This window comes from Pyxicephalus adspersus, chromosome 3 (genome assembly GCF_032062135.1).
Source record: "Pyxicephalus adspersus chromosome 3, UCB_Pads_2.0, whole genome shotgun sequence".
In the NCBI taxonomy this organism is placed as follows: Eukaryota; Metazoa; Chordata; class Amphibia; order Anura; family Pyxicephalidae; genus Pyxicephalus; species Pyxicephalus adspersus.
In genome coordinates this window covers 126,424,949-126,445,419 of record NC_092860.1, presented here as the reverse complement: position 1 = coordinate 126,445,419, position 20,471 = coordinate 126,424,949, and the positions used below count along the sequence as shown (strand labels likewise).

The window sequence follows — 20,471 nt, the reverse complement described above, 5'->3', positions numbered from 1 at the left end:
ACAATGCTAATTTAAGAAGATTGTACAGGAATGTATCATCAACCACTAACATGTTTTTTTAAAGATGAAAATTAGGTAATGTTGGAGCAATGTGATTACAGCAATAAAAACACCACCTCCACTCAGTCTTACAAGTAGGATAATGAGGGACATGTCATACTAACAGCAGCTACTCAGCATCTCCTAGCATATTTTCCCTTGTGAAATGTATATGGTTACAGGGTTGATGCTGCAGCTGGCCCTTTTTTAGACCCCATAGTAAACCACAACAATTTACTGCATGGTTAACTCTGCTACTATATTGAAGAGGTTAGGAAATATTTTGTGCATGCATTTGTGTTCACGTTGCTGCATGGTTCTTGGACGGATGTAGCTTCTGGCTGTCCTTGAGCATTCAGCTGCTTCCATCACCTTGAATAGGAATGCATGCAAACCACAGTGAGCTGCTGTTGAACAGGGTTGCAGTTTTTGCTACAGCGCTGGAGATGGCCTATAATCCCTTGCAGTGGAGTGAACCAAACCACAAAACAAAACATTCATCAAACACTGGGGATGACTCTAAAAACGGTTCCTGGGTGCCTATAGGGGTGTCCATGAGCAGCTAACCATGTGGTTGTATGCCACATGCCTGAAGGAGGCCATAGTCTTCTCTATGACACCACAAGTTACCATCTGGCATGATCATAAGTAAATGTAGTGGACAAAAGAAGTCACTGGAGTCAGCAATTTGCATTTAGCTCCAAAAGCTATACAATAATTCCATTTACTTTTTAAAATTTACTCTTTGACAAAAGCTCAGGAGAGAGACTCTGTAGCTTATACAAATCGCAAAGGAAGACAACAGAATAAAAAGAAGGGACTTGTGTTCGAAAAGGGGTCCCTCCATCCAAACGAGGGACAGTAGAGAGCAATGCTTTTTTGTTCTATATTATGTGGTTATAAATGGATAAAATGGTAGTTCTCTCACCTGATTCATGAGTTATCAAAGCACAGAATTGTATACCTAATGATATATGTGTGGAGCTTCGGATATGTATTACACAGACTTACACAGATATCCAGAGAGTACAACACTATTGCAGCGGATATACCTGCCTCTGCGTGGCAATGCAGGGGCCATGACAAGAGTTATTTAACCCATCCTTTATGTAGGAGTATCTCTTATCACAATTTGGAATGTCTGTGATTTTTTACAGATTTATAAATTCAGGTTAAACCAGGTAAATTATGTCAAGGAATCAACTAGAAAAAGCATATGTGGTGCAGGTGCATGCACACCATGCCATTGCATCACTATGTTTGTATTTGACCATTTGCTGGACATAACTTACATTCTTGTTATTGTCCATGGCAGTCATGGGGATTTGCTCACAATTCTGTCTTTTGTTTAGTGCCTAATCTAGTTAGTTACCATAGTCTGACCCTGAACACAAATACAATCTTATTTCCATATATACCTGTATGTAGCTCTATATTCTTTTAGCTTTTTTGTTACCCTGACTGCTAACAAAATGATTATGATTATGCTGGTCATCCTCATCTATCATGTAAGGCAATGCCACTGCACTGAAAAGCTGCTCCCTGTTCCATCCACAGGTGCATGAGAACCCACTTTTCTAATCTGTTTTCAGTTATCAACCTACATATCTTCAAAACTATCATAAACTTTAAATTTTCCTAAACAGAAAATTGCAGAAATTCTGCATCATTGATTAGGCTGGCTAAGAATTCTTGTCAATATGGAGCCACACAATTCTCATTGCCATCAGCTGTGAGCCAACGTGATCTGCTTGGAAATGCACAGCTGGTGTTATTTTTAAATGCTCGATTCTATAATAAAATGGATGGTTTTTACAGAAAAAATAATGACAGAAGGCTTCTGCCTGCTCAGTCTCTGGAGCTCTGCTCAGCTTCCTGTGGAACACAGACTGCAACCGTGAGCTCACCATGGTGCAGTGTTTCCACTATGAGCACAGTTGGAAAATGTCTATCTGCTTTGACATGAACAATGAGAAGCAAATGTGTTGGGTCTATGCATATACAACATATTTAGCAGAATAGCCCAGTAATAAAAAAAAAAACTCAGAACTTTATTTTAGGTTTTAAATGTACAATCTACACATGTGCAATACAAGTATAACCTTTACAGGAAGAAATAATCCTATCTGCATTACTAACAATGCCCACACAATGATGATCCTGCTTTGACTTAATACAGCAATCTACCATGTGGGGAATTATATGATACATTTTAATCATAAATATAGAAGTTTTTACAATGCAGCCAATTCGTTGAAATACAATCTATTAAAAATCATTTGATGAATAATTTGTCTGTGCTGGAAAATGCAATGAAATGCGTGACAACTCATCTGGTGGAGGCAAGCCTTTAAATATGTTTTTGCAATATATTACTGGACTACAATGGAAAATAAGAAAGCGGCTTTAATTTATTTCCTGTATTTTTACAGTGCTATACTTTAAAGAGTACAAGAAAAACTTTTATTGGTTTCTGTCCAGTGAAACAGCTCACAATCTGATATCACAAATACACACATATTAAAGATTTTTTTATTTGCAGATAGTTGGGATTTAAAAGCAGGATGCATAGCTGCAAAATAAAACTAAACACTTAGACATTACGCTTTTATCAGTATATAGAAAGAAAATGAAAACTGATTGCTGGTAAGTTACTAAGGATCACTTCAACTGCTGCTGTAAAATGAGCCAAATAAGTATAAGGAGAGTTTTAAAAATACATAATATTGGTGTAGTGCATAAAAACTTTGTCAAAAGAGACCCCACAAAGAAAACAAATGTTGTCAGAATGGAATCAGACTGGTAGCTATAGGAAGCTGCTTCACTTTTCAGAAGTTTACAGTAGTCTAATATTATGCACTATAACGTACAGTCTGCTTATTACCTGTGCTACCTTCATGCCAAAGTTCAGCAAAAGTATGGGGTAAAACCTGAAGGCTAAAAGTAATATGTTTATTCCATACTACATACTCTTTCCAACAATATCCCAGGGAGTGCACAGTATACAAATGTGTTCATATGCAATTTAGACTAGGAAAGCTAAGGGAAAAGGATTTTGGTTCTTTTTTTCACTTACTTTAATTATTTTTGCAGCATTTTGGCATGGGGTGGGAAAAGTAAATAGGCCCTTTGGTACAAAGTCCTTGTTTTTAAGGAGATCTGTCATTCAAATTAGGTAATGACGTGTAAGTATAACTCCAAAGAAAACCTGCTGTTCTTTAAACAATATTTCTAAAGCAGAGAGGGTTAAAGATGGGTTCATGGTGTAAACTCACAGACCGGGATAAAAGCCTAGGTGGCTACAGTCATCTATTGCAGCCCTGTCAGGATTTTTGCCAAATGTTTCCCAGATTATCACTGAATCCCAGTTTATGTAACAGAAGAGAAAGCCTTCCTAAACATGTGTAAGCTTATTTGCAGGAGAATCAGTCATGGATTTGGGATGATTGAACAGCATAAAATGCGTCTTGATTACATTTGTCTAGCTAAACAGAGCAATTTTGTTAAACTGAAGAACTCACAATCTGTAGTCTATTGGAGTCTTCCTATGGCCATGATTGCTGAAGCCATGCAGTCAATAATTAATTAACATTTCTATTCATTTTCTGACTGGCATTATTGGTAGGTAAAGCAGAAACACTAAGATCAGGGTCTTCTTGGCCACTGGGGAGGTGTGGAGGATACAGAGCAGGAATCCAGGTGAACTGCTGACCTATATCTCATAAGGTCCCACTTCTCCAGCAGTGTCTGGAAATAATGAGTTTTATTTTTACAATGTTTCCTATGACCTTGAACAGAGCTACATCTGGACTTTTGGTTTACCTTAAAAAATTGCATTTTTAAATTGCTACAAATATATTTACGGTGTATCATTGTGATGCTGGTACTTAGTGCCAACATAATTGAAGCAAAACTATAAGTTATGCTTTGAAAGTTTGGGATCAAGAAAGCCTTTAATGCTGCAAAAGATAGAAAAAGTTCCTTCCGATTTGCCTGATTGCAGTTTTTTATTTCTAGAGTTTAGTTCCATCTAGGCAGATGTAAAATTACAATTTAAAGGAGCCCTGTACTCATCATTAAATTAAAGAAGTACTAAAGTTCTTCTTTTAAGAATTTTAGATCAGGCAGTACCTAAATGTGAATTGCTACCATATCAAGCAGCACAAGGGCTGAACAGGAAAATACAGATAGAAGGAGAACATAGGTAGACAAATAGATGAGCTCATAACTGTGCTGCTTTTGCTTCACTATTCAGTCACAGGCTACAGAGTCAATGATATCCTGGACTGAAAAAAGTTATATACCCCAGAAAACTGATGACATTTTGTGATAGTAAAGAAATGTTTCTGGGAAAAGCGCTGGGCTGGTGAGTGTTGCAGCAATTAGAGTTGTGTTTTTTCTAACCATTATCCTTGAATGTTCTCTTATTATTCTCTATATTTTCATTGGAAAAAATATTTTCTTCTTACAAGATTGGTCATACATAGGTAGATTTCCAACCAAGAATGATAGCTGGTGAGCCATCTGATTAATCGAATGGACATTCCTGACATGTCTAGTGAGCAGTTTGGTTTTTACTGTTTAAAAGGCAGCAAACAGTCAATATGATGGAAAATGCAGGAAAGTGCAGGAACGTTGTTACTTGGATGGTAAAAACATTTACTTTTCAATATATTCCTATATTGGTCAGATTACAATTGAATATCAATATGTGTCTGTACCTGGTCGTATTCCTGACATTTAAACAACTTCACCCATTGCCTTGACTACATGGATTCCAAATTATAAATGCCAAACTGGATACCAATGAATCTGAGTAGATGATAAAAGTCAATGGAGAAGAGCACAGCCTCTCGCTTGTTCTCCCCTCTCCATAGAACAGAATGGTACTGGGTGTACAGGGCTCATTCGTTCATCTTTTTACTTTTTGTTTCTGGAAACGATCAGAAAAGATTGTTTCCAGCGACAAATATTGAACGTGTGTACGCTGCCTCAGACTTATAGGAAGCCAGAAAGAAAAAGGCAGCAAGTTTTCTTGGTAACCAGTGCCGGGGGAAGGGATGTTGGTAATTAGAAATCCAATGATACCAAAAAAACATTTGGACAACACCTGGATGGACATTACGACAGAATAGGTTATGCTCCCTGTAACTTTAATTTTCCATTCTGGCTGAATCATACCTTCAAACAGCTTTTGCCTGGATACACATAACAGTACTGTGAATATACGCATTTTAATAAAGTTGTAAAAAAAATAAGGAAATAATTCATGCTATCCATTAAACCGCCATGTTTATTCATGCATTCCAAATGAATACATAAAACAAAATTGCCATATCTATGGAAGCAGCCCAAGCCAAGAGATTGAAAAGACACACACAGGGGATTGTGACTGAATGGGCAGCTAATGGGTTAAAAACTAACTCCCAGCGCTGAAAACACTGTCTGACCTACTTTTATTCCAAGCTACAATCTCCCTACATAGGCTGGGACTAGACACTTCAACCCATAAAAGTCAATTAAAAAATAAATAAGTCATACGGCTCAAACATATATTTTAAATATTTATATGGTGGATACATATTTCGTTGCCATGGGCATTTTGTGCAATTAAATACACTTATTTTAGAACTTGAAAAAGTGGTATGAGGCAAAAAAACTGATATACCAAAATATTTTGTGTTATGTGTTGCACCTTGTCAGAATGTCTTCTTTACTAGACACTTTACATGTGCAAGTTATCTGTAGGGGAATGTCTTAATTTGTAAACTGCTGACAGTTCTGAAGTTAACAAATCATTTTGGTCAAGCTATTAGAATCTATCCTTATCCACGGCAAAGTTTCCATTAGAATCCTACAATCAATAGAATTCAGGAGATGATTTGATTGACTGTTGTATTCAGATTCCCTATTTAATTTTACCCTGCTGTCAGAAAAAAGTCACAACTGCTAAGTGACAGTAGTTGTGTGATTATAGGAATATATTAGTAGACTGGAGACCAATGATGGTTAAACTCAAGCACTCTGATTGTAAAAGAATTGGCCCCTTAACCTTATACAATGATGGATATACTTTAATATGGCTTCATAATAAATTAAGTCTTCCTGCCTAATATATCTAATATTGAAAAAGATTTATTTCTCACAAAAAAACATTATAAAGTTATTATGAGTAATAAACAATAACTGGTTTGCATGAATAGGGATTCAACCCTGGATTATGTTAGATGAAAGTAAATCTTTGTTGTTAATCCGGAATTCATCATGCAAACTGATCAGCTTAAATGGTAATGTGGTAAACGAGTCTTTATATCCTTTACTACTTATAGGATAAGTTCCTATTTTATTTTTACAAATCCCCCCACCCCACTGACAATACTGTTGATACCTTATTTGCCTTTTCTTGGGCAATTTGTTCACATTTAAGAAGATGGCACTGAATTTTCTAAGTTATTGTGCTCATCTCCCATTTAATGCCCTCCATTATGTTGCACCCCAGTATTGGCCACATACTTCTACTTCTAATTAATTTGATCCTTTCATATCAATATAGGCCTAAGAAGTGGTAACTTATGTATAAATATTTTACATTTCCCAGGCTAAATTTGTGGCGTGCCAATGGTTGTAAGACTTTTCTGGCAACATATATAAGACCTGCAGACTAAAAATATCAGTAGGTAATAAAAATATTACATTTTAAACTTTAAAAATACAGAACTAAATGGTGAATTCACTTACTATGGAAATATATATTTGAGCCACAAATTATATTTCATTTACTTTATTAATCTCTTAAATAATGCTCTAGGTATAAAAAAGATAGAGTGTGACTAACTACAAAACATTCACTGATCAGACAAATGTATCAGAGAAGCCAAGTCAAGGCCAAAGTCAATGTGATTTTCTATAGAAAGATGCATGGACAAGGACATTTGGTAAAATTTGGTATGCATCTACATTCTATATAATATTGGGCTGGCTAAATAAATGTATCTGGAGCATAATAGGCAAGTAAATATGCTTTGAAGCAATAATTGTGTAATTTACAAATGTTGGCTTCAAGTGAAAACTTTTTATGCACAAAAATTGCCTATGACCAACTGTAATGTTCAGCTTTGCTGTCACTTGTTTGTCATTACTCAGCACTGCAGCTCTGATATCTGCTGTATAACACAAACTAAAATTAAGAATGGACATTCAGCTCATTCTGGATCAACAGATTAGTCTGTCTGTTCATTTTCTGTATTTAGGTTTGTCTGACCTTTGTCTGTTTATGTCCTAGATCAGGGGTGCCCAAAATGTTGATCGCTAGGCAATGAGAGTTGATCGCGGAGCCCTGCCCTACCCCTCCCTGCTGTACGTCTATAGAGATGCTGGACCTCCTGGCCTAGATCAATCCAGTAAATTGTTTGGACTGCATTTGCACTCGGCTTGTCTGTGCTTAGCCATCATCCATTCTATGTGCAGTTGTCATCACTCCTTATGCCAATCTAGAATCTGGAGTTTGTTTACGATCAGTTTGTCTGTTCATGAAGATCTGTAGTTTCTGCTGCTATTTTATGAAACCTTCTGTGTTGGGGCCCTGCCACTTTTAGTAATACAGGGGGCACACTGAACTCATTGAGGCAAGCAAAACTCAAAGATCATCACTTTGTTTTAATGTCAGCAATAACCTTTGTTATCAGTATGCATTCTTGTAATTCCATTATTCCTATGTAACAATAGCTGTAAACAGTCCAAGTTTTGGAAGTAAAGATCCCAATCTGAGCATTGCTTGCACATCCCTTTGACTGCCAGGTCTTGGTGATCAAACAGAGATTTTCCAACTTTTAGCAAAGTATCTCTGGGAGTGATGCAAAATTCCTTCTAGAAGAAAAAAATAAAGACCCAAGCTACATCCTGTCCATCTTTGGGCAGCCCAAGTTCTCACAAAAATATCGTTCTGTGCATTTTTTTTTATGTTTCCAATAGCCCGAAACTGATCAAAATCAGAGTTTATTTTTGGGATACAATCCAGGACTGTTTACATGAATAGCTTTAATGTTTATATCGGTACTATCTTATGCTATAACTTGACTTTGCCTTACTAGAGAATATAGAATCATGGAATGCAAACTACTTCAATTAGAATTAAAAATGCTGAATAAAGGAAAGACAGTGTTAGTAATATAATAAAGAAGCATGTGAAGCTCATGCTACAAAACCCCAGATTACTTCATTTCAGATTTTACATACTATAAAGCAGAATTAAACTGTGGAGGTCATTAGAAGATCACACAATATCTATTGGACTAATCTCTGACTAGCCAAAGAAGCCTCATCTGTAGGTAAGCCAGGAGACACATGACAAAATTAAACTTTAATCAGCAGCTCTCTGTGTGTCATCAATCTTTCATTATGGAATGCCTTAGAAAATCATTTTATCTGATGCTCCTAAGGAAGCTTTTATCTTCTAAACCCTGACCCAATGTAGAGAGATAAGCTAAACTGCCACTAAAAGGGTTCCAATTCACATTACCCTTTATCAGTGTAAATTAATTATATCACCTGAAAATTACATGCTCACAAAAGCCAAGATGCATATCTATGTTCCACTTAATAACAGATTGCTAAAATTTATTTTCCATTTCCATATATTTTTACATTTTTTGGGAGAGACCAATTGGTTGATAAAAGTAGAAGTTGAGGCACTGGAATAAAGCCATATTTCAGTGTTTAAACTCTGGGCATGTACTCTATCTTCATTAAAAATGTTCACCAACAAAATGAACTATGAAAGTACCATTGAATTATACTTCAAAGTCAGGTTACATGCTCTGGATGTCCTGTTTAATTTTCAAAGGATAGATCCCAGGAGGAGGGTTCCCTACAGAGGCTACAGTGGGTAATGTGATGACATTTGCTCCAAAAAGCACTCAATAAGCATGGCATAGGGACGTCAAATGCTGCCAATCAGGAGATGTATTGATGCTTCAGTGCACACTTGTTATTATTATTATTAAATGGGATTTATATAGCGCCAACATATTACGCAGCGCTGTACATTAAATAGGGGTTGCAAATGACAGACAGATACAGACAGTGACACAAGAGGAGAGGACCCTGCCCCAAAGATCTTTCAATCTATCATATAAAGGAATCAGATATAGTAATACCTTCACCACTACAACCTACAGAAACCATTACAAGTTGTCATGCAGGATTTATCAGGAATGGTGGTTGCAGATAAATATTTATGTAAAAGGAACAGCACTCTGATAAGGGTAGAGGAATGCTACAAAATGGAAAAAAATGCAGGACCACCCAAAACGTAGTTGCAAATTTCTCCCTATCAAGTGTCTCTGACAGATATAAAAAGTACCAGTATCAACTAAAACTGCCACCCTAAATAGACTAGACCTTTAAATTACCTATAGAATCAATGATATTGCTGCATACAGCCTTATAAATAAAGTATCCTGTGTTGGAATGAATGTATAGTACAACTTATGTCCCCCCAAATAAGTAAATATATTTTTTTTTCTAGGTTCATCTGAGCTGAGTGCTTTATATATTTTTGCAAAGGTAGGGCTTTCCATTGATATGTATTATTGGGAGTCCTTAGATGGAAAGCTTGAGCTTGCCTTTGGCTGTTTGTAAAATAAACTATTGAATGATTTTTAAAAAATATGATACTATGCTCTATTTATAGGTGTACTTATAAATGTTAGCTTCAGGAACCCAGAAACCCAAAATTGCATGGTAACTAATTACCTAGTCAATCTGTACGAGAAGAGTTCTGTTCATCAGCCGGTGACAAGCACACAGTCATTCTGACAATGTCTGCTATGACATACTTTATCTTGCAAAGTCCATTGTCAGCACTGTGCCATATTCCATTTACTGTGAGTGTTCCATACCAATATGTTCTGTACAGTCACATTCCTGTATCATTTTTATTCTTAGCCTTGCACTGACAAACATCTCATCCACAGAAAATACATCACATTCTATGAAGTATGAATGCCACAGATGTGAAATCTACAGCTTCTCTGCAAACATTTATCTGAGAGATTGCAGAATCTGGAGTTGCTTTAATCCAATGCCACACATCTTGACAGACTGCAACAATGACATTGTTTTCTAAAACATTGTTTTCAAGATCCAGGAGTGCAAAATTATGATTTTAATGCGTTTACTACATAGTATTTTCATCATCTGTCCTTGAATATGTGTAATACAGCAATTGTCATAAAAGAGTCTATAGAGAAGTGCGTAACGAAACAAAACGAGGAAATAAGACAGTGTCAAAAATATCCTATAAAGGGTAACACATAATTTGCTTTATTGCAAAAATGCAGGGCTGTTATACAGCCAATACAACCTGCAAATAATTCAATAGGCTCATGTACTTCCAGTACTCATATATTCTCCACCATAGTATCCAGACCTGGGCAAACTTTTGGGGGCTCGTGGCAGGCTCAGATCCGGAGGAGGTGTTCCACAGCCAGAGCCGCAAACCACCTAAAGGGCCAGAGAAACATCCCTATTGGGCCGTATAGGGCCTGTGGGCCGTAGTTTGCTCATGCCTGATCTAGACTGTACAGGGGGATTTCAGCATAACAATGGCTATGAATCTGGAACATCTAGTATGGCATTCACAGTAGTACGATGCAGTAGGATGGCCAATGGGCAGCATGGTGTCTCAGAAGGTAACACTTTGGCCTTTGCAGTCTTAGGTCCTAGGTTTGAATCTCGGCCTGGACACTATCTGCATGGAGTTTGCAGGTTCTCCCTGTGTCTGTGTGAGTTTCCTCCGGTAACTCCGGTTTCCTTCCACATTCCAAAAAAACATGCAGCTAAACATGCACCAAAAATTTACTTCGGACTGTGTTAAAGACAGATGACTATGGTAGGGACATTAGATTGTAAGCTTCTTTGAGGGAAAGCTAGTGACATGACTATGGACTTTGTACAGCGCTGCATAATATTTTGGGGCTATATAAATACTGTGTAATAATACCAGTTGATATGAACCATCCTGGCACAGTCTCCATAAACATATGTGCAATTACACATTCTGGGTAACCAAGATGCCCAAGCTGGTTTTGGATAATTTATTTTTACTGACTTCTCGACAGGTAACTCTTGGTGTGCTTTGGCCTTGTATTTTAGAATCAAACTGCAAATATCCTTATATGTATACTAAATGACACCAGGTAACCATTTTTTTTACCTGAACCATAACTCCCGCAAACATATTATATAAAAGGGCAAGCCCACCCTCAATGTACATGTCCATGGCTGAAACACAAACCTATCCCAGGGCTCCTCAGGTCCTAACTTTCCTGTGGCCATTGCCAAGCCATAAGTGTAAGACACACCTTACATGCATTCATTATGGTCTTAAACAAAGTAGAAATGTATCTGTAAAAGTGAGGTTCCCTTGTAGAAAATAAAACAGGTTGTGCATAGATTTGACTACCCAAATCCTTAAAAAAAATACAAGAAATCGATGAATGACCTCATCAGTTTTGTGTCAACTGAATCTTTAAAATAAACCTAATAAACAGTTTATGGTATTTTCAGTCAATGCATTACTTCAACTTCATCAAGCTATGACAACTCATTAAAGGAAATGATGAAGTCATGTGCTCTTATGCAACATGAAAGGAAAGCACTCAGAAGTGTAATGAAAGAACAGGTGCAGCAAGTGGTAAATCAAAGATTTGCATAGCTTCTGACAGAGATGATGTAAGGTATTCCAGAGACAGCACCACAGCTACTATCAAAGGAACTTTATTCACAATGACAGCATGAGGGGAGATAAAAGCAGTGGCCTTTGGGGACCAGCACAGGAAAAGTCCTAAAAAAAAAACAGTGATAGACACAGCAGTAACTTTGCTTGTGAATGATTTCTAGGTGCTGTGCATCACAAAACTGGCTCACCACAGGAAAACTCCCATGAAAGATCACTGTTGATATCAAGAAACATGAAAAACCAGAACTGAAGTCAAAGGCAACTCTGAGTTCTATTGTTAGGAAACAAGTTTCAGATCTTTCATATTCATGAAATAATTAGTAGTTAATACAAACCTCATGATGCTTACATAGCTAATTCTCTTTGCTCCCAATGGCTGAATGGAACAAGACAGCAACATAAAATACTTCATATGTACAGCTGGTAGATGGGGCTTTAAAATAAATCTACTGTTTTTCCATGCATGGACAAAGCACAGGTTCATTTTTAAGGTGTTCTATTGGCTGCTACCTACCAATGGTATAGAGAGCTATTATTGGGGGGTGTAAGCTACTGGCACCAATGTCAGGTACCCCAGACATTTTAACAATTAAAAGTTAACTATTAGTTATACGGTTGGTATAAAGAATGTTTTTTTTATTGTTCTTACTACTGGTTTCTGCTGCATACAAGAAAGAAGAAAAAAAATTATTTATTTATTATTTATTTATTTTGATAGTTTTGGAAAGTTACATGTATATCTGATATTTCGTATCTCATTTTTTTTAAAATTAAAATGGTTATGTCAACTGTTTGATGAGCTGGGAGGTCACAGAAGAATCCAAACATTTACAAAATACAAACAGTAGTTTTTAAAAACAAAGTTAAATACATAATCTTGATATTACATAAACATTTTTTTAATTCTGTTGAATCGTTTGATAAAATGTAAGATACAAGCATCATTCAGAAGAGATCCTTATGTTTTAAGGAACATTTCAACCAAGCAGTGAAAGTTTAAACTGTAAGTCCACTCACCGTCCATTATCTCGGCCTACTCCCCATACTCGAATGCTTACAATGGGCTGTGAATGAAGGAGTGTGCGGTCCATAGGGTCTACTAGATTTAGCATGTCATTCTCCAAAATAAGGTACATATCCTTTCCCTGTAATGAGACAAAAAGATTGAATAAGCATGAGAGAGAACTTTATATAAACCCCAACAATAAAGTAGCCATGTACTGGCTGAATAACAATGACCAATGTATATATTATAGAAAAGCCATTGATAACTAAGAGGTCAGCAGTGGGAACATTTTTGCATACTAGCAATTATTTGACAACTTTTTATTTTCCATAATAACATTTATTTTTCACAGATTTAGAAGCACAAAGCATGTAGAGCTGTAGGATTACTTTGAGGGCAAACAGAGTTCATTGCCTACAAGATCTGGCTAATCTAACAAAGATAGTGAATGCAAATACACTGAGCAAACCATATAGGAATTAATAATTACAAATTATTAATCAAAGACAATAGGCAACAACTTTTGTAGAAACACATAGATTATGGAAATATAGTTAAAAAAAATAACATTAGTGATATTGGTAATTAGTATTATTCAGTATGTATTGCACATATTAGGTCTAGGTTAGCAGTCTGGATTTCTGGGGGTGTTTGTCCGTATATATTCTGCCAGACAAAAGAGATATTAAACCTCCAAATATCTGATCATATAAACTTCCTTTTCCACACCCAGAAGATACGTCTTCAACATAATTGTAAAAATGAGAAGCTATTAAATGCATCAGTTAACATTAAATAACCTGCTGCCAGCTGAAATATAATATTCACAATTGAAGGCTTTTAGCAATTTGCATAGTTAAATTCAGATGGCGTCTTTTTTATTGGCCAGGTGGTGTATTTTCTAATTCTACCCCTAGAGGAATACTGTAAGCAGGGGCAGTAAAACCCAACTTTTTGATGTTGTAGTGATTCTGCTGCTGGTGTTGTGTCAATCAGATGTGTCCATCTGTCATGACCTGCAGTCTTACCTATATACCTATATATCCAGACAGTAATAAATGTCTGACAAAGGAACTAACCCTTTAAAAAGAATCCACTTAAAGAGAATTCAATTGTTGTACACATATTGAGGATATTTTCATTTATTTTCTGTTTCATTGGGAATGTAAGTTTCTCTTTATTGGAGATACAGGCAGAGGTTACAACTCTTCCAATCTGATCTAAAAATATTTTTAGCTAGGTCCTAACTACAACTACACAATAACTGTGAATTTGTGAATTCCTAGGTTTGCTTGGCAGTAGTACTAGTATAGATATATACTAATACCAGTAATATCAATTTGTGTATCATATAACTACTATAGCATTCAAATCCACCTTACAGTCATTTAAATAGAGAACATGGTTAACACTGGTATGTGATTGTATGCCTGCCTCTAGTGTCATCCTGAACAAAATTTCCTATGACAAATTCCTGACAAATTTCTAAATGATAAACACCTATTCATCAGATCAATTGAACAAATTTGATACAGATATGAATACATGCAGCAGAGATCAGGAAATGTTGGATGTCGGACCATTATACCTTTTTTTCGGCTGTGTGATCATAAGTATTTAACAATGCATCTGCTTTATCCTCTCTGTAGTATTAGAATATAAATGTAGCTTCTGCCCTATCAGAACACAAATGCAGCTGGCTACAAATATTCTCAACAAATTTTAGCTGAAGGATTCTCAAGTTTTATCCCTATGTCTCCATGCATGGGGGCTTCCACTGCTGACTTACTTCTAAACCTGACAGATGTCAGACTATTGTGCTGATTCTCTGACTTTCTGTGTCACGGATCTGGAACATATAAGCAGATTAGGACTCAGAATCCTTACCTGCATACTTGGTCAGTGTCTAAAGACATTCAAACCAATGGCTTGACACAGAACCAGGCAACTAGAATTTGTATAATGGGATGTTAGCAATGGCAGCCTTCATGTTTGTTACAGGAAAGGTTTCCTTTAACTGTAAGCCTACCTATCTCCTATCCCTCATATATTGTTCAAACCTGCAGCCGCTGTGCACTGTAGGGAGCCATCACATGTCGAAAATAAAATGAAAACAAATTGCAATGTAAAGCATTGCTAGCTGTGGACAACAGTAATATTTATGGAGTTATTAAGTCCTGATGTTGTTTATACTGAAGATGTGAGTGGTTAATTTGAGGAAACATTACTCAGTAACTCAGTAGCTACACACTAACAAATCATGATTACATAAACTAAAAAAAACAATCAATGTCATCCTTAGTATATTGCCTAAAGGTAGAGCATTTATAGCTATATATAGATATATAATACAATCTATACATTTTTTATGCATTAGTTGAAATATTTTATAGATGGCTAAGCTCTCTCACATATTAAAGTATTAAAAATACTAGAGGGTGTATTGTTCTAAACACAGGTGAATGACCCATAACACTATATGATTTACCAACAATTAGGCAACAAACAATTAGAGACATTAAGCTCCTTTCAGCCCTTACCCATTGCATTATGGTTTGGCGTTGAGATTAGAAATGCTTTTACATACATTCCCCATTATACTGCGCCAAACACACTGCACCTGCTGCATTCTGAGCAACAGTGTGCATGCAACAATTTTTTTTCTTTACAGCAAGCGGTATTGCCAATATGCTGCTTGTTGCATTAACCCTTATAATGAATGATGAATACAGATCTGTATTAATGATGCTACACAGCTGCCTGGATTTAAGCTGTAACCCTTTTATTCCCAGCAGCATATACTTACCTTTGCATCAATCTCTTGATCTGTAAAGCACTGCAACCTGAAATAAAATCCTAGAATTTTCACATGACGGAGAATGATTTTGTCAGTGTCCTGGGAAAGTCTGACTCCATGTTCTCACACCTTACAAATGACTTTCTCTCCTAGTGGATGGATGAAGATGCAGGTCTACATTCAAGTAAATCTGTATTTTGAGCTACCTGGACACAGCACAGGTTTAACGTAATGGCATATAGATATTTTGCAATAATATACTAAAACAAAGAACTAAACTTGGTGTGATGGGCAATATTTTAAAAACCGTTTTGTAATTTTGTAAACTCCCAGACACATTGCAGTAACTTTTTTCCTGAGTGACCTAGATGTCTAGTTAAGACTGCAAGTCAGCTGTGTCTCTTTGAAGTGAAACCTCAAGAGACAGATACATAGAGATGCCAGCCTGCAGCAGGTAATAAATATTTCATAGCAACATTGCAGTGGAGGTTAGTACATACCATCAGCATCTACAACATGGCGATACATTAGAGATACTATTGAATATGTACATATAATGGCAGAGAAATGACTGAAAAGCTATGCTCTTGTTTCTGGATGAGTTGTGAAAAAGTTTTTATATCTGAATAGTGCACAGCTTATGGGAGTATTAAGTAGTTTTCAAGCAGCGGACATATTTAAAATCTTTAGCTTCCCTATGACCTATACGGCAGGGCTTTATTGTAGAAAGGGACAGGCGAAGACAATAGGAATTCTTACCTGCTTGATCTCTCTCTTCATCTGTCAAAATCTGTGCATGCTTGTTGGTTGGCAAGTGAAGGGAAATTATTATTATTGCTACACAATATTTATATAGCGCCAACATGTTAAACAGCGCTGTATAAAGTCCATAGCCATGTCACTAACCGTCCCTTAAAAGGGCTCACAATACCATGTCCCAAACATTGTTATATGTCCTTATTACAGACTAAGGTCAATTTTAGGGGGAAGCCAATTAACCTAAGTGCATGTTTTTGGAATGTGGTAGGAAACCAGAGTACCTGGAGGAAACTCACGCAAACACGGGGAGAACCTGCAAACTCCATGCAAATAGAGTCCAGGCGGAGGTTAGAACCTGGGACCTAGCGCTGCAAAGGCCAGAGTGCTAACCTCTGAGCTATGGTGCTGCACACAAAAATCATGCCAGATATTAGCAGAAAATCTCATGATGTTCTAATCTTTACTCACAAAAACAAGAAGTTTTGGCTTGACATTAAGGAAGTAAAGTCAGGTGTTAGGAAAATGGGGAAAACTTTCTTTTTAACTTGTTTTTAGCACTACCAAGAATAGCTGTGCCAGGTTCATGATGCTGACATATTGCTGTGAAAGATGGCAGAAAACCTGAAATCACAAGCTGCTAGGGGTACCTGAGGACTACGCTAATAAATACTGCTTTAAAAATGACTACAATCTGGTGTTTTACAAAAACCCTAGGAGTGCACATATGGGTCTAAGCTGCAATATAGCATTATACTGTCCAGAGGACAATCATTTACTGTATAGATTGTATTTTACTGACTATGGTTGATAAAAGAAGATTTCTCATTATTTCCAATGAGTTAATGCAAATGGTTAATTGCTAGTTGAATACACAAAAGTGCCTGAAATTAAAAGTTAGAGTTCATTTTAAAAACTTAAAAATAATTAATTGTAATAAACAGATATAGAGTGTTTGGTATTTTTTTCGTATATTTAGTATCCTATTCTAAGAAGAAAACAATATTTTATGTACATACCTCGCCCCAAATTCCGACTGTGTCTCTGATGTCGTTCTTGCCGTAAGACAGCTGTCTGATACAATTGTTCACTGCAACACTGCTTTTCCCAGGAGCTAGGTCCTCCTCTGCCATTTCTACCCAGCCCAAAGAGCGAACGGCGAAGCACTGCAGAAAATAAACAAATAAATTATAGGCAAAAAAACTCAAAAAAACAAAAACAAATACAAAATAACAAGTGATATTACAATAAAATAATGATGACAACAACAATCAATGGATCAAAAGTTAAGGATCCTTCATAGCTTGGCTTCCAAATTTAATTCTAATGTTCATGACTCCTATTTTACCTTTTGTATTGCTTTTGAATTCAGCTCCCTTCCGGCTAAAGTAAAACAGTCTATAACTCTGTCAGAGATGTGTTCTAGCAAAGACATCCTCTCCACGGTTTCTGTACCACACTTATCTGGGCAGGATTCATGGTCAGGAATCTTGTTCTGGGTGTACCCGACCTAAGAGGAACTTCCATGCGTCTTGCCAAAAGCAGTTGAGATTCTGGATACCAGATTGTGTTTAAAAATGTTTATTTTTTTCTCTATGTACCTGATCATTTACAGTTCATTACTTATTTTTCCTTTTTAAAAGAGTGGTCTTACAAAGAAGTAATGTACATGACCCAACCAAATGGATTAAATAACAGCTTGAAAATAACATGAACAACAAAACAGCTTGGCAAAAAACTAAGATGTAAGCACACCATCGGAAACAGATTACCTAAAGTTGATCTTCTACCTAACACAGGAGTGGGGGGTTTTATACATTGCAAAGACTACACACCAATGTAAACCAAGGCAATGAGACAGGAATGCAAGCAAGTGTAATCCATTGCTTAAAAAAGACCCAAGACCCTGACATTATCTGTCTATTATTATCTGACCAGAACTCATAGGGTCTGTGGTCTGCGATTAGGGTAGTCCCAATACCTGTAAATATAATAATAATAATAATAATATTAAAATAATAATCATTTCAATCCTGGACCAGATTCATACCAGGTTCTTTGGATCACCCAGCTTCACTGATGAAAGTGAATCCTCTCCAGTCTTGGCGAGATTTTAAAAAAAAACTCGGACCCATTATCTTCTATAGAAGTTATTTGGTTACCGCAGCGCCAACATCTGAGCCAATTGTTTTGCATTAGAAGTATCAAGGATGTAAAAGCTTGCAAAGATTGAAAAGATGAGAGCAAGAACCAAGCATTTATGCCAGAAACTATTATCCCCGAGACCTCAAGGAACAAAATGGAAAACTGATAAAGTAATAGCAGAAGCTAAGGCAAAACTGCTACCAAAAGGTAAAAGAGTTGTATAAAAGCAGGGTTGTCCCTAGGCACTTTTAGCTGGGCGCACCACCCGGCACTTTTCAGCACCCACCCGTCTGTTTTTGGGTGGTTACCAAAGAGATTGGTCACAATACAGGGGCTGCCACCCACCTAAAATTTCTTCCCACCCGGCTTAAAAAAATTGCTGGGTTGAGCACTGTAAAAGTGTGTTGCAAAGTGTGGGTGTTATCATGCTGTTAATACAGATATATATAATAATATACACTCGTCCTCGCTTTGGCAGGACATATACTAATATTGGAACGATAATGTACACTCAAATATAAACAACATGGTTATGGTGTAACTTCCTGTCTCAGGTCCTATATATATTCAGACCCCTTCAATTTTTATTTTTATTATGTTGTAGCCTGTTGCCCGGATCTGCTTTTTTTTTCTCATTAATCTATATTTAGTACCCTATAGTGACAAAGCAGACACAGAATTTTGGACAATTTTGTAAAATTAAAAGAAAAAAGTGAAATATCACATGTAGAGATTCAGACCTTTTACAACAACACTTAAAATTTAGCTTAGATGCCCTTTCATTTCTCTTGATTGCTGCTGGGATATTTCTGCACCTTGATTGGAGTAATAAACAAGTAATTGAACACGATTTGGAAAGGCTCAAAACGGAGGCTCTCCACTAATCTGGGCTTTTTGGAAGAGTAGTTAGACGGAAGACTTTCCTCCTGCAAAACACGTTCCACTTGTTTGCAAAAAAAAAAAAAAAGCACCTGACGGACTCTCACACTGTGAGGAACAAGATTATCTGCTCTGAATTCTAAATGTTATATTTAATGGAAACCAGGCACTGCCCATCACCTGCCAATATCATCCCAACAGTGAAGCATGGTGGTGGAAGCATCATGCTATGGGAGTGTTTTTCAGCAGCATGGACTGGGAGACTGGTCAGGGTTTCAGGGTTGAAAGAAAACTGAATGGAGCAAAGTAAAGAGATATCCTCAATGAAAACCTGTTCCACAGTGGTCAGGAACTCAGTACCAAGCTGAAGGTTCACCTTCCAATATGAGAATGACCCAAAGAAGACAGCATAGACAGCACAGGAGTGGATTAGGTACAACTCTGTGAATGTTGAAGAGTGGCCCAACCAGAGCCTCGACTTCTGAATACTTATGTCAGCTTTTTCTTTTTAATATATTTGCAAAATTATAAAATTCTGTTTTCACCTTGTCATTATGGGGTAGATCAATGTGAAAAAGTAAAGAATTTAAATAATTGTAGCATGAGGCCCCAACATAATTGAAAAAAATGAAGAGGGTCGGCATGTTTTCCGTCTATATACACCACGTGTCATTGCTGTTTTTCTGCATGTGGTGCAGACACAAACTGGATGTCTTCAGCTGCTTTACAAAGGTGATGCCTGTGCTCCTGCTGTGTTGTTGTACCCTTTAGGAAGATAGGGTTGCCTCCAGGCAAGCCTGATCTTAGTTTGAGTAATCCTGTGTATGTACTATAGGGGAAACCACTGTAGTGTGGCAGTGGTTTGAACATGTATTTGTATGTACATAGTGTAGTTAAGGTACAGGTTTCCTTTGATGGCTAGCTTGGGAGCAGGCTGGGGACTCTCTTATATTGATTTTTATATTGTCCTGCCAACTCCTTTTTTCCGTTTACAAACCAATTTTATTTTTATTTTTTTTCACAAATATACTAATTATATTAATATAATAATTACACAGCATTAGATCATACCTTCACCTACTGCAAAGAAACTACAGGTAATGCCTTAA

The 20,471-nt window shown here is 36.7% G+C and overlaps 1 protein-coding gene across 7 annotated transcripts in view; it reads right to left on the bottom strand.

Moving 5' to 3' along the window:
- The window catches only part of APBB2 (amyloid beta precursor protein binding family B member 2), a 180,131-nt gene that overhangs the window by 46,442 nt on the left and 113,218 nt on the right, over positions 1 to 20,471 (bottom strand). For all 7 annotated transcript variants that reach the window (XM_072406280.1, XM_072406281.1, XM_072406279.1 and 4 more), the window contains 2 exons: positions 17,358 to 17,504; positions 12,797 to 12,924 (listed from right to left, as the gene is read on the bottom strand). In XM_072406280.1, the coding sequence (XP_072262381.1) occupies positions 12,797 to 12,924; positions 17,358 to 17,504 (275 nt within the window). The remainder of the gene's footprint in view (positions 1 to 12,796; positions 12,925 to 17,357; positions 17,505 to 20,471) is intronic.